Source organism: Corvus hawaiiensis, chromosome 26 (genome assembly GCF_020740725.1).
Source record: "Corvus hawaiiensis isolate bCorHaw1 chromosome 26, bCorHaw1.pri.cur, whole genome shotgun sequence".
NCBI lineage: Eukaryota > Metazoa > Chordata > Aves > Passeriformes > Corvidae > Corvus > Corvus hawaiiensis.
In genome coordinates, this window is record NC_063238.1 from 33846070 (window position 1) to 33859209 (window position 13140).

At 47.0% G+C, this 13140-nt stretch overlaps 3 protein-coding genes across 25 annotated transcripts in view; 1 reads left to right on the plus strand and 2 right to left on the minus strand.

The window, feature by feature from the left end:
• TATDN1 (TatD DNase domain containing 1) overlaps positions 1-1881 on the minus strand; it is a 16904-nt gene extending 15023 nt beyond the window's left edge. For 2 of the 3 annotated variants that reach the window (XM_048286236.1, XM_048286235.1), the window contains exons 1-2: positions 1811-1881; positions 414-479 (exon numbers count right to left, since the gene is read on the minus strand). In XM_048286236.1, coding sequence (XP_048142193.1) covers positions 414-479; positions 1811-1832 — 88 coding nt within the window. In that variant the 5' untranslated portion in view covers positions 1833-1881. Of the gene's footprint in view, positions 1-413; positions 480-1810 lie in introns of those variants that run through there. The other variant, XM_048286237.1, reaches the window with a different exon arrangement.
• NDUFB9 (NADH:ubiquinone oxidoreductase subunit B9) lies at positions 1642-5607 on the plus strand. Its single transcript, XM_048286238.1, is given in 5 exon segments — positions 1642-1915; positions 1918-2017; positions 2153-2345; positions 4273-4386; positions 5362-5607. Coding segments are annotated over 5 exon segments (642 nt in total). The 5' UTR covers positions 1642-1812; the 3' UTR covers positions 5494-5607.
• Positions 5608-8176: 2569 nt separating this feature from the next.
• MTSS1 (MTSS I-BAR domain containing 1) overlaps positions 8177-13140 on the minus strand; it is a 128003-nt gene continuing 123039 nt past the window's right edge. For 19 of the 21 annotated variants that reach the window (XM_048286215.1, XM_048286214.1, XM_048286213.1 and 16 more), the window contains 3 exons: positions 12772-12936; positions 12256-12418; positions 8177-11074 (listed from right to left, as the gene is read on the minus strand). In XM_048286215.1, coding sequence (XP_048142172.1) covers positions 10383-11074; positions 12256-12418; positions 12772-12936 — 1020 coding nt within the window. In that variant the 3' untranslated portion in view covers positions 8177-10382. The remainder of the gene's footprint in view (positions 11075-12255; positions 12419-12771; positions 12937-13140) is intronic. The other 2 variants (XM_048286232.1, XM_048286222.1) reach the window with 1 other exon arrangement.

Genomic DNA, 13140 nt, shown 5'->3' on the forward strand with positions numbered 1-13140 from the left:
GCGAGGAGGGAAGGGAGGCAGCGAGGCAAGGGGAGGGGGAAAAAGAACAAGAAAAAAACCAACAGAACCTTTTCCCAGCTAGCTGAAACACGCAGGAAACCCAGAAAAGCAGCACAGTGCTCCCAGCGCTCCCTCCCGAGCCCCACCGAGCTCCCCAAGCCCCCGAGCCGCTGGGCTGAGCCGCTGAACCGCCCCGCACTCGGGTCCTGCGGCTCCGGCCCCGCCCCCGGGTCCATCCTGAAGGCACAGCGTCCTCGGGCATTGAGCGGATGGTTAAGGAATGAAGGGACTTCATAACATCACCCCAGGACAGAGGAGAAGAAAGACACTCTAACATCATGTTCTGACATGCATGAGGGTTCTAATTTAGACAAAGGTATACTGTCTTCCAGCAGATACAAAGAAACATTTACCTTGATGTTTCTGTGTTCCCCTGTAGATTCCTCTGAACATAGGATCTGTCAGGTTAATACCAATATCTATGGAAAACCAAAGTAAAAATTAGAAGTTATAGTTGTTTTACATTTTATTCTGAGCATTAGTTAACTAGAGAAGACAAGAGAAACCCTAAATTAATAGCCACTGGACCAGCACATTGGTAAATCATAAAATGCTCAAGCATAAGTTTATTTGCATAACTTGAGAACTTACTCCTTACTAGAAGTGACAGAAAATTTAAACTTTTGCCTCTGTGCAACTTCAGACTTTCTGTGAGTGTATTATGCACACCCTCATAGCTGCCAAAGCAAATACACATACACTTTTTATTGCAAGCAAATCCGCTTTTCACATGAAAACACAAATTTATGCAAACAACCATAAAGGAAGGGAAAATGCGGCATTTTCCACACAGCCTTTACACGGGTGGGAGCAGCAGCAGCAGAATGCCTCCCAAGAGCTGCCTGTTCTCCCTCCTGCTGCCATCCCTGGGCTATCCCACCCGCCCGGCAGCACTGACAGGACGCTGACAGGACACCTGCAATGCAGGTACCGGCCGGAGCTGCCCAGCCCAGCCCTCCTCACTCGGCTCCCACGGCTTTCCCTGCGCCGCAGCCTTGCAGCCAAGGCCTGAAGCACCGGCTGCAGGAACAGCAGCGCTGCAGCTGCCAGACCCCGCGCTTCCAGCGGGGATTCTAGCGGGAAGGGAAATTTTCCAAGGAAATATTAAGCTGCTCTACCACACACAGGGGTTCCATATGAACCGACCTTTTAAAGTTATTTACATGCTTTCCGTTGAATTTCCTAAAAATACTAACATTTTCATCCAAGCCAGGTCCATACAATCAGAAACAACCACGACTAATGCGCCAATGCAGGACAGGGAACGAGAGGCGGCCGAACCCCCTGAGCTGGGGGGTAACTGAGGAACAGCAGCCCCAGTGCCAGACACAGCATAAACATTCCCAAACGCTTCCTGGGGGCTCCGAGGCCGCCAAACCTCGGCCCGGGACACCGAGACGCACCGCAGGAGGCGACAAGCCCTGGCAGAGGGGCTGGGGCGGGACGTGACAAGCCCTAGCAGAGGAGCTGGGACGAGCCCAAGAGACTGTAACAAGCCTAAGAGCCTGTGACAAGCCTGAGGAACTGGGAGAAGCCCTGGATGAGGGACTGCAGCAGGAGGCGATAAACACTGGATGAAGAGCTAGCACAAGCCCTACTACAGCACAGCCCGAGCCTCCGTCTGCTGCGCGCGGACCCTCAAGAAGCGGGGTAGCGGCGGTCGCCTCGGCCCGGCACCGGGCGAGGAGCAGGGAGCCTGGGTCGGGGACACGGGGACAGAAACCCCCCGCCCGCCCCGCCACCTCCTCACCGATGAACTTGGCGCGGCTCATGGCGGCTCCCGGCGCGCTCCGGCGGCAGCGCGGGCGGGGCCGCGCCGCCCTCCCGACATCCCCCGCGCGGAGGGGAAGGTGCCGTGAGGGCCCGGCGCCATGGCTGCGTACTTGACTCACCAGCAGAAGGTGCTGCGGCTGTACAAGAAATCCCTGCGGCACCTCGAGTCCTGGTGCATCCAGCGGTGAGGGCGAGGGGAGCTGGGCGTGGGGAGCGCTGGCCGCTCTCACATCGGGGCGCTTAGCCCCGCGCTTTGCTGGGCCTGGGGTGGGGGGAGGTGGTTGTTTTCCTCCTTACTGTGCATGACCTCTGTCTGTAGGGACAAGTACCGCTACTTCGCCTGCCTCCTGAGGGACCGGTTCGATAAGAACAAGGATGTGAAGGACATGGTGAAAGCCACCGCGCTGCTGAAGGCCGGCGAGGAAGAGTTCTGGGCTAGCCAGCACCCGCAGCCGTACATCTTGCCCGACTCCCCCGGGGGCACTTCCTACGAGAGATACGAGTGCTACAAGGTGAGGAGCCGGTAGTGCTGTGGATTGCTGCGCTTGCTTTGCGCTTGCTTTGCGCTTGTTTTGCGCTTGTTTTATGTAACATTGACTTGGACAGGGCCGCAGCTTGGCTCAGCAGTGTCACTTCATAGCTCGCTGAACATCTTGCCGCTTGTGTGGGAGGAGCTGCTCTGGTCCTTGAAAATGGAGTTTCTTGATCAGTCTGAACACCGCTAGTTGGTTTTTTGGGCTTTTTTCCCCCGGGATAATAATCTGCTCTTTTGCCAAACGCAGTCCGCCCGCTGACAGTGGCGGGTCAGGCTGGAAAAGGGGAGGCTGAGCTGGGGGAGTGAGCAGCACCGAGGAAGCTCTGCTGCCTCCCGAGCACAGCCTTGGTTCCTCTGGTGAGGTCAGGTGTCACCTTGGCTATCGAGGACTTCCCTTCACTCCGTCCTATGGTGCTTCCATCATTTTGAGTAATGGTACAAGTTATCATTTCACTTCATATGCTGCAGTGCCAGATTGTGTAGATTGTGCCACTGTGTGAAAGGAGCAGTGCCTGGAAATAGAAGCCTTATTTTTAGACTTTTTAAGGCACTTCTACAGGCTTTGACCATCGAGATTGCTTTATTTAGGAGCAAAAGTTTTCATCGAAAAGCATGGAAAAACACAGGGACTTTGCTTTCTTGGCATCATCTTTTTCATGCATTAGAAGTTAATACTGACCTAGAGACTGCATGCAGCCATTTTCTTATGAGTTTGAAAAAAGTGCTGGCACAAGACTGGATCTGATTGGATCTTTTTGCATAATAATCCACAGAAAAGGAAAAATATGACATAGATTTATCAGGGGCAGAATAAAGAACATAGGAGTGAAACGAGAAGGACTTAAGCTTATGCTAAGGTCAAAGGCCTGAGCAGTAGTGGAGATAATAGTGACAGAGAATCTGAACAGAAAAAAGGCCAGCTGAGCAATCAAATGGTCAAGATTAGTCTTCATACAGAAACACAAACTGGGTTATGCTCTCTTTTCCCAGTTAGGCTAAAACTGTGCTCACAAAATGGCTGTCACCAGGATTTGGCTGGTTTGTGTATCAGTGACTGTCCATTGTGGAATGCTGCTGCAAAATGTAATTTTTAGATCTCAGACTGTGTGGTGGTTTTAACTGGAGTTTGCTGTGTGTAGATATTTTTTTACTTCATCAGCTGTGCTATTTCTGTTCAATCAAAGGTTTGTTCTGTGATCAGAATCACAGCAGGAAACCAAAAGTGTGAGTATCTCTGAATGATTGATGGTACTGGAGCAACTTTTTCTTTTTTTTCTTTTTTTTTAAGGATTGGGAGCTTTGGTGTGATTTTTTCAGTGTTCCTCTCTTTAAAATGTAAACAATTAATTATTCTTAAATGGCTGCAAAATTTTAAATTTTGGTTTTTTCTCTTGTCAGAAGGTCTTAGAGGTCAGACCATCCTCAAGATCTTAAAGGCCTAAGAAACTGCTCATTTCTTGGTAGTTGTAAATAAGAAGAAATGAGCTGTTATGCTCTGTCTCTGTCAAGTAAAATAAATTAGTAATTGGAGAGAAGGATTCCTCGAACCTGCTGCCTTTGAGAGAAGGAAGGGAAGAAATCAGATCTTCTCCTCCACCAGATGGAATTATTTTGAGAAGTTTAGAATAATCTAAGATGACCTGGGACTTGTTTTGGAATGCTGTGATTTAAGCAAGTCACTGTGATATCTTCCTATGGGTTAGGATAATGTGTGAAAAGTCCTGACCTCTGTCACTTGCCTTGAGATAGTCAGGCAGCTCTTAAATGTTGTTTTTATGTAGTCCTTCAAAGTAGAAAAAACCTAGGGAGTAACACTGGCTTCAGCCTTTGTGTTTTGTTCTTCTGTGTACAAATGTGATTTCATATATAAAAATAGTATTTTAAATTATATTTTTCTTCAACAGCATCCTGAATGGTGCTTGGATTTCTGGCACCCTTCTGAGAAGGCAATGTATCCTGATTACTTTGCCAAACGAGAGCAATGGAAGAAGCTGCAGCAGGAAAGCTGGGAAAGAGAGGTCAGTGCTTGCTCTATGCGAAGGAAAGTCTCTTTAGCACACAGGTATCCTGTGTGACACAGATGTGTTCTTGGAAGAATTACTGAATATTTACTGCAGTCTCAGTTAGACTCTTCAGTACTGGAGCCCTTGCCAGTGTGAAACACTGACTTGACCTAAAATGCCTACACATTTGTTACAGCTTCTGAAAGGTTGTGAAGGGAATTTGAAGTTAAAGCTGAACCTGCAGCCTTGTGTCAGTTAGTGAGATCTGTTGTAGCAGTTTTGTGAAAAAAAAATTCCAAAGTGGGATGAAAGGAGACTAATGACCAGAGAATTCCTCTTCTGCTGCTGTGGAGCTCTGACACTTCCTGGTTACACCTTTGAAAGTGATTTGCTGCAGTGGTCATCAGTTGGGCATTGAGACTTAATTTCTGGCCATCCTAAACTGAGAGTTGGTTGGAAGAAGTTGGTGTTCCTAGAACAGTTCTTTGATTCAGTTGGATTATATGGAGTGTGGCACTGAGCAGAATTAACACAGGGGCAGCCGGCACTTGTGCTGCTTCAAGGAGTGGGTATTGAAAGCATGTGAGGGGGCTGTTGGTGACATGCAGGAACAGAAGTCTCCTACTGACTGCAGGGAAACTTGGTCTGGACTTGGAATTATCTGGCAGCTTCCACAGCAGCACAATTCAGCCTTTTTAATATAGTAATGGTAGACATGAATTACATGGAAATAATGACCTTTTAAGTGAAATTTCCCTTGTAATTCACTTCTTGCTCTTAGAAATTCCTTCTTAATTAGGTAATATGAACCTACAGTGGTTACTGAGTAGAAGTTAATGTTAGGAAACATGAAACCTGTCAGCCAAAGGTGTTACCACTGGTTCTTCCCTGTGGAAGTAGGGCTCATTTTGCTCACTGCCCGGGCACTGAAAATCACATTATGGCGAAGTGTGTTAATATGTTAAAGCAGTTCTTTGTCTTGTCTTCTAGATTAAGCAGTTAAAAGATGAAACTCCAGCTGATGGCCCAAGAACTGAAGCTTTGCCTCCAGCTCGTAAGGAAGGGCATCTGCCCCCCATGTGGTGGCATCACGTCACTCGACCTCGTGAACAGCCCATGTGAGAGCACGTCGGGTGTGAAGGGCAGCAGTCTGTGCTGCAGGCAGGTGGCACCTCAGTGACCACTTGCTTCTCAAAATAATACAGAATAAAGCCAAATAAAGTAACAGAGAAGGTGTTTTACCGGCATACTGCTCTTCTCTGGCACACTCACACTTAAGTGCCAGCTTGTGCAGGCAGTTCATATCAGCCCCGTAACTTGGAATGTGGTACTAAATACAGGCAAGGTGTTAAAACTGGAGTTAAAGATACTGACAGCAGCAGAGATGGGCTTTGGGTGCTCCTGTAATGAGGGTATTTCTGACCTTGCTGCAGGATCAAGACATCTTCCCTCCCTTCCCTCCTTGTTAGGCTCTTTGCTGAATTTTTCACTTTGGTATCAAATCTCACAAGACACAAACCTTCCTTACACCATGGTGTGTTCCTCATGGCATGGATAGCAGTGCTGTAGAGCACCAGAGGAAAGCTGACCCCCATATAAACTGAATCCCAGATAACCACTGAGCTGCATCAGGTAACACGGGTGGGCTGCTGAGGATTGTGGCTGTTGTGTCCCCATTCATGGGTAACAAAGGGCTCTGGCAGTGTGACACACTGAACTGGGGACAAAAAGCTGTTTGTTTCTGGCCCAGTTCCCAGAGTATTGGTACAAGACACAGAAAGTTCTGCTAACACTTTCACTAACTGCCCTGTGAGAGAACAGATGGGATACAGCCACTGAACAAAAGCTCATAGGAAAACCTGCCTCTTCAGCTGATTTCCTATTTTTAGGGCTAGAAGAGGAGATGTAGGTTGCCTAATCTTACTTCCATTCTACAGAAGTTTCTTGACTGTGCCCATATTTTAACCTAAAGCTTAATATTTCTGTGAACCCCAATTGAACAAAAGATGGCAAGGCATGAACTTCAGCTCTTTTAAGGACTAAACATATTTAGCTCAGGAATCAGGCTTTAATCTGGCTGATTTTTAGAAAGTTTTAATGTGCTCCTTTTCAGTAAGTCTACATGCTAAAATAGGTCTGAATTTTGGAAAAAAAAAGAAAAAAAGCCAGAAAAACAGCTTTACATATTCCATAGCTGAAATTTTCAATCCTGCCAGGAAGCAGGATCTGTTCTCTGTGCTCACTTAGTCCAAAGGTAGTGGGAGAACTGAGGCATGCCCTCTGCCAGCACAGCTGTTCAGCACATGCCGCACCTCGGGTTGGAGCTCTCCCTCGGAACAAGTGCCTTCCGTATTGAAACAGCTGAGCAAAAGCCCTGACACCCAAGTGAGACAAGATGCTCAGCAGTACTTGAGGTACAGCCATAGAGAGATGGGGCAATGAAACCATGATGCTTTTGGAGACATTTCCAGCCAGACCACCGTGGCTTTTCCTTTAATATCTTCCTGACTGTATTGGGACAGGATGGATAGGAGTTTACTTTCTCCATAGCAGCCCTCATAGTCCTGGGAAGGTGTTAAGAGCACACCAGTGCTCTGGCTACTGCTGAGCAGTGCTCCACAGCATCCAAGGTGTCCACTTGGCATTCTCCTCACCAGTGGACTGGGGGTGGGAAAGATCTTGGGAGGGGACATAGTCAGGACTCAGGATAGCTGACCCAAACTGACCTAAGGGCATGGGCTCCTGTCTCCACAGGTCCACAGGTTCTGCCAGGAGTGTGCCCCAGCACAGGCTTCCCACAGGCTCTCAGCCTCCTTTGAGCATGCACCTGTTCCAGCATAGGCTGCAGGTGGATCTGTTCCTCCGTGGACCTCCATGAGCTGCAGGGGCACAGCTGCATCAGCTGCAGGGAAATGTCTGCTCTGGCACCTGGAGCACCTCCTGCCCCTCCTTCCTCACTGACCAGGGTGTCTGCAGGGCTGTTTCCCTCCCATATTCTCACTCCTCTCTCCGCCTGCTATTGCTGTCACACAGCAACTTTTTCCCCTTCTTAAATTTTCTATCCCAGAGGCATTACCACCATCACTGTTGGGCTCGGCTGTGGCCAGTGGTGGGTCTGTCCTGGAGCCAGCTGGCATTGGCTCTGTCGGACATGGGGGAAGCTTCTCGCAGCTTCTCAGAGAAGCCACCCCTGTAGCCCCCAGCTACCTAAACCTGGCCTCATAAACCCAGGGCAGTGACAAATGGAAACCTTTAGACAAAAATGCAATCATTGCAGCAGCAAGCAAATAAACGGAGCTATTGTATGGCAGCTCCAAGAGGGAGCAGTATCTCCCCCCTCTGCCTTCAATGCTGAGAAAGCTGAAAGTCTTCAGTCACCTGGGGAACTGTGGGAGATGGTGCTGGTGTTGTGCTTGATACATTCTGGCTGTAGCACGGGCAGTGTTGATAGCAGCAATTTTCCTCCTCTGGCCTAAGGAACTGTGGTCCAGCACTGAGGTGGATGCACAAAAATGCAGTTACCAGTGCTTCCTGGCCAGGTAACAGCGAGGTGCAGGGAAATGTCATCAGTTACTATTTAATGGGAATTTCCATCGTTAGCAGTGCACTTCTGCTCCACTGCTACCCTGCTGGTACCCATCAGTAAAACACAGCTATATGCAATTTTATTTACTTGCTTTTTAATTCTCTCTTGCTTCTATTACACACAGATGAAACGTGCATGATCTTGAGATGTCTGATGAAGGCCACCATTGATATCCAATGCTCTGGAAGCAGAAAGTCTTTAAGAAGCAAAATACAGAAGTTTTTCAGCAGTTCTTTATTTATAATGTAGGCTTAAGCAATCATTACAATGTAGAAGGGAGACACACTTACAGCAATTATTTATACCAGTTTAGAACAAAAAACTGCACAGGGAGAGATCAACTCTCAGTACAAACTAGCAACTAAACCACAATAATTTACCATTAGAAACATTTTATTTTTCAGCTGTGACACTGCTTTTACAATATGCAAAAACACAAACAATAGAACTATCCAAAGTGTTTTGTCACATTCTTTCTACATTGAATTTGGCAACATTTTATATTAAATTTTACTGATTATACTAACGTTTAAGAACTAAACAAGTGAAAAGCTGTACTTGGGTACAGTTACATCCATTTATTTCAAAGGTTTAAATAACACTTTTAACTATTATCTCCTAGCGGTTTTTGTTTATGCAAAAACCATCTCAAAGCCTCATTTGCACAATGCATCAGCTACTGTATCAAGATTGGTGGGCTACACCACAGGCACTACTGTTTATTATATTCTGTAATAAGGAGCTTGTTTTTCAAAGAAAGGTTTAATATTTTCTAAGGATCATGCTTTTTTTTTTCTTTTTGCTTTTAAGCCATAACAGAAAAAAAAGTTTAGCAAGCACAGCAGTGTAAAATGTCATATAGAACACAGTGACTACACAGTTACTAGAAGTTTCACATCCAATGCAGTTATGTATTAAAGGATAAGAGGTCATGTAGGCAAGTCTGGAGCCAACAGAAATCTGCAGCGTGTGGTAGAAACCAGCCCCTTATGTGTGTTATTTGGTGCATTTTTAAACAATCCTGGATCCACAAGTCTGGTGTCCCTCCACATGTGGGTCTGCAGTAGGTGGGCAGACAGCATCCTTCTGGACTGTGTGATTGGAACACGTGTCATGCCAAGGGGTCTGCACATTCCTGTCAGCTTTAGGAGACGGGTATTGCAGCAACAATTTACTTTAAGGAAAAAATCCAACTCTTAATGATTCTATCAATAGCGTGCCAAAAAACATTACTTAAAAGTACAAAAAAAGATTACAGTGATCAGACTCCCGGTATTATCAAAAAACCAGTATCTCCCCCCACCCCCCACCCACCCCTCACCCCTTTCTTTTCAGTATTTAAGAAAAGCCAATCAACTGCCATTTAAAAGAAGTTAAGAAAAACAAGCCCCTGTATTGGAAAGAAACATTCGCAGTTTATTGGATCACAAGCTGGTTTCATCGGTCAAATTTTTAAGTGTTTTCTCAAAATAGTTGGGCTTTCTAAGGTGCCCAGCCTGCTGGGCACAGTCAGAAAAAGGCATTTTGATAACATCTAAGAACTCCCTGCTTGCATTTTAAGAACGTTTTCACATTTATAACTGCCTTAAGCCTGTTGTCCTTGTTTGCATTCAGCGGAAGGATGAGCGGAACAAAACGTGAAGGTGGAAGAACCAAGCCTACACAGTTAAGGCTGCATGCATGTGACTGAGAGTTGGTGCTGTGCAGTCAAAAAAGAAATGTGGAAAAACCCAGTTTTTAAAACACCCTACAGAAACAAAACACTGCAATCCAATATGGCTTATTCTGATATCCTACTAGGCTACTTTTGTGCAACAGCATCTGCTATTTTGATGGCATCTCCCTCCCCCCACTACCCCCAATAACTCTACCGACTGCAGGTTTCTTCCTTGCATTATATATTGCTTTATTGTCAATTTTTATTCCTGCTTTTCAAACTTTTTTTTAATACTTAAATGAGGATCTGTTCCATATCGCTTGACTTAAACTGTAGTAAGTCCCATTGTTCTGTTTTTTAATCTCACTATTACAAGGCGCACTACAAAAGCTTGCAAAAAAGCCAAATTTTCATTAAATCCCTTTGCTGAACTTAACTACTCGACATTTTTTTTTCTCCTATGATTTAAAACTTTACAAAGAGAGTTATAAAAAAGGTAAATGGGATTTGGCACCTTCAGAAAAAATTAAAAGTGTAACTTAGATCAAAAAAATGCAGAAACAAAATCATTGATATTTACAAATTAAAACACCACTGAAGATTATGTCTTACTATGCTCTTTCATTTGTTTTCTCTTTCAGAGTACTTTCAGACTGTCTGTTACCGAGTATCTTAAAAAAATCATTGATTACAGATTGGAATGGATAGAGACATTAGTTTTCTCACAGTTCCTTCTCGGTGTTCAGCAGTCTGGCAGCTCCTCTGCTCCTAGGAAATACGAGGTGCTGAGCGATCATTCGTGGTCGTCTTCTTCAGCTTGACCCCGCGCCGGATGGCGTTGAGCATATCCTCCCCCTGTGGGACATCGCCGGGGCTCAGCTCACCGGGCTCCAGCTCCGCCTGCCCCGCGGGTGCCAGGCTGCCGACCCCATCCCGCTCGCTCTCCTCCCCCTCGCTCTCGGGGACCGCCTGCCTCTGCTCCTCGGCAGCACCCAGTTTCTGGCCTGGCGCCGGAGGGTTGACAGACGCTTGCCCGCTCCATGAGGGCACGCTGGTGACACCTTGCCCACCATCTCCTGCTGCTGGAGATTCCGGATTTTGCTCAGGACACTCTTCTGTGCCAGCAAGGGCACCAGGCAGCCCCCCTGGTATGTCAGGGACAGTTGGTGTTTTGACAGGAATCACCGGTGTCTTGATGGGAATCGGGCCTCCGCCGATGGTCCCGCGCCGGACGGAAGGCTTGGTCGAAGGGGTCCGTCGGATGGTGGCGACGCCCGGGGTGACGATGACTGGTCCCAGTGTGGTTGGCAGACCTGCAGTGGAAGCAGGACGCTTGGTTTGAAACATTCTGCGATAGGACTGGCTAATGTCACTGTTTCTTGGGATGGTGGAAGATTTGTCAAACTCCTGTTGTTCTGCCTCCTGGTCACCACTCACAGAGAAATAATCATAGTCTGAAACTGATGCCAAAAGACAGAGTTAGGATCAAGTTGGAGCAGACAGCTGAGTCACATCGGTAAGTCTGAAGTATGTACAGATAACCTAAAATCCTGGGAGTCCATAAGAATTAAGGGAGTTTCCACCTTCAGAAGGAAGAAAGTCCGAGGTTCTGTGACCAAGATTTGAGGACTGCGTGGTTGAAGGCATCACAGCAGACCAATCCTACAGCTGCAGGGGGCCCATGGCTCTTGTGAAAGAGAATGAGCTCAATATTTGTCATCAATGTGAAGATACCAAAACTGGCATCCTACAAGCCATATGCCATGACTTGTAGATAGGAATACTTGAAAAATGTACTTTAGATTAGGTAAGTGGGTTCAGGGGACCATGTACCAGTGATTTCAGCAGCAAATCTGCTTATTTTGTAAACAAAGTAAAACCCAGCTGTCAGCTCTGAAAACTCAGCCTCAGCTTTAGTAATTGCACTGGGTTCCTTCCTCTCCACCTAAGTGCTGAGCCAAGCTTGGCCCACCACAAGCCCTGCTGCCTCCTGTGACTGCAGAACACAACCACCCCAGCTGAGCAAACAAGGCTTGAACTGCAAATACCAAACTTGGTCCCTCCCAGCTTGCTGCTGGTTCTGAAACAGGGTACAAAACCCAACACCTCATTGCAGCTTCCCAGATATGCCCAAGTTGAAGTCTCCAATGGATTCTTTTTCCAATTACAAAGTTTCTGCTTAGGCAGGAAATAAAAGATCACCAAGGGAAACCAAGAGCAGACTGAGAGTGCTGATGGAACACAGCAAAGCTTGTGAGTGTGTATTTGCTGAGACAATAGCTCAGAAAGGACCCAAGAAGTACTGGATGCAATACCAGTGTCATTTATAATTCCAGGATGATGCCTTGAGAGCCTAAGGCATCAGGACCCTCTTTAAAATGGTGGCATCCTTAAGGTGAAACTCATTGGAGTGATGCACACAAAAATACAATTGTTCAGTACACTACACAGCAATGCAGATTTCTACGTAGTTAAAAAATCCAGGCTGCATTCCAAGCTGGAAAAACCTTCCCAACAGCAATGCCAGTCTTCCTCCCCAGCTGACTACAAAGCCAGCAAGCAATAGCTGCTCCTTGGCACCATGGTGTGAATGTGGCCAGGGTGGGAATGTTCTAAAAAGGAACATCTCCTGGATGCATACCTTGAGATGGAATCGTGTCCTCTGAACAGCACGGAGTTGTTGTCTGGGTGCTGTAGCCACTGGAGCACTGCAAGGAATCCCGACTGCTCCTCTGGGTGTCCAACTGCAGCCCTCGGGACAGAGCGAGCGCCAGCTCCTCGCAGGCCTCCATCTCCTCACCCTGCTGCTTACACACAGGAAAGAGACTTGTTACACCTGCAAGGGTCAGTCACCTTCACCCACTTTTAGCTGTCTCTCCTCCCCAGCAGAGCTTGTCACCATCATAATCCAACAGGATTGTGCCCGACCATTTACTTGGGCTTAGGAACAGATGCTTCTTTGGAGTCCATTGCTCTATAAAAGTCAATACCCAATGGTGCATTCCCTCCTGCCCACACGATTCCCACTGACCACAGCACCACCACACCAGTACCACTTCCCAGATAAACACAACATAAAGTGCATCAGAAGTACTGGCAGGAGACAGCATGGCCATCTCCTTTACACCAAACAGCGTGTTTGAAATGAGAGCTTCACCCGTGTGGCAGCTGACACCGTCATGCTCCGAGGCCTCTGGGTGTCCTCGGGGGGCGCGGGGGGTCCGCTCTGAGCTGCTCCATTGAGATCTGGCTCACGCTTTTCTTTGCGACGTTGCAATGTGTTCACCATGGGCTGATCGTACGGGCCTGGCTTGGCCCAGTCCTAAGGAAATGAGCTTGTTAGGGACAGCTTTCATCAGGAACTGTGCTTTAATTACAGGCAAAACTATGCAAAAGGGCAATTTTAATGCAACAGATCGTGTATCAAACTGGATATGCCTTTCTGAATAAGGCGAGAAATAAATTAATTTTGAAGATATTAAAAATCTGCACTTATTAAACCTATTTCCTTTATTAAAAGGAATCT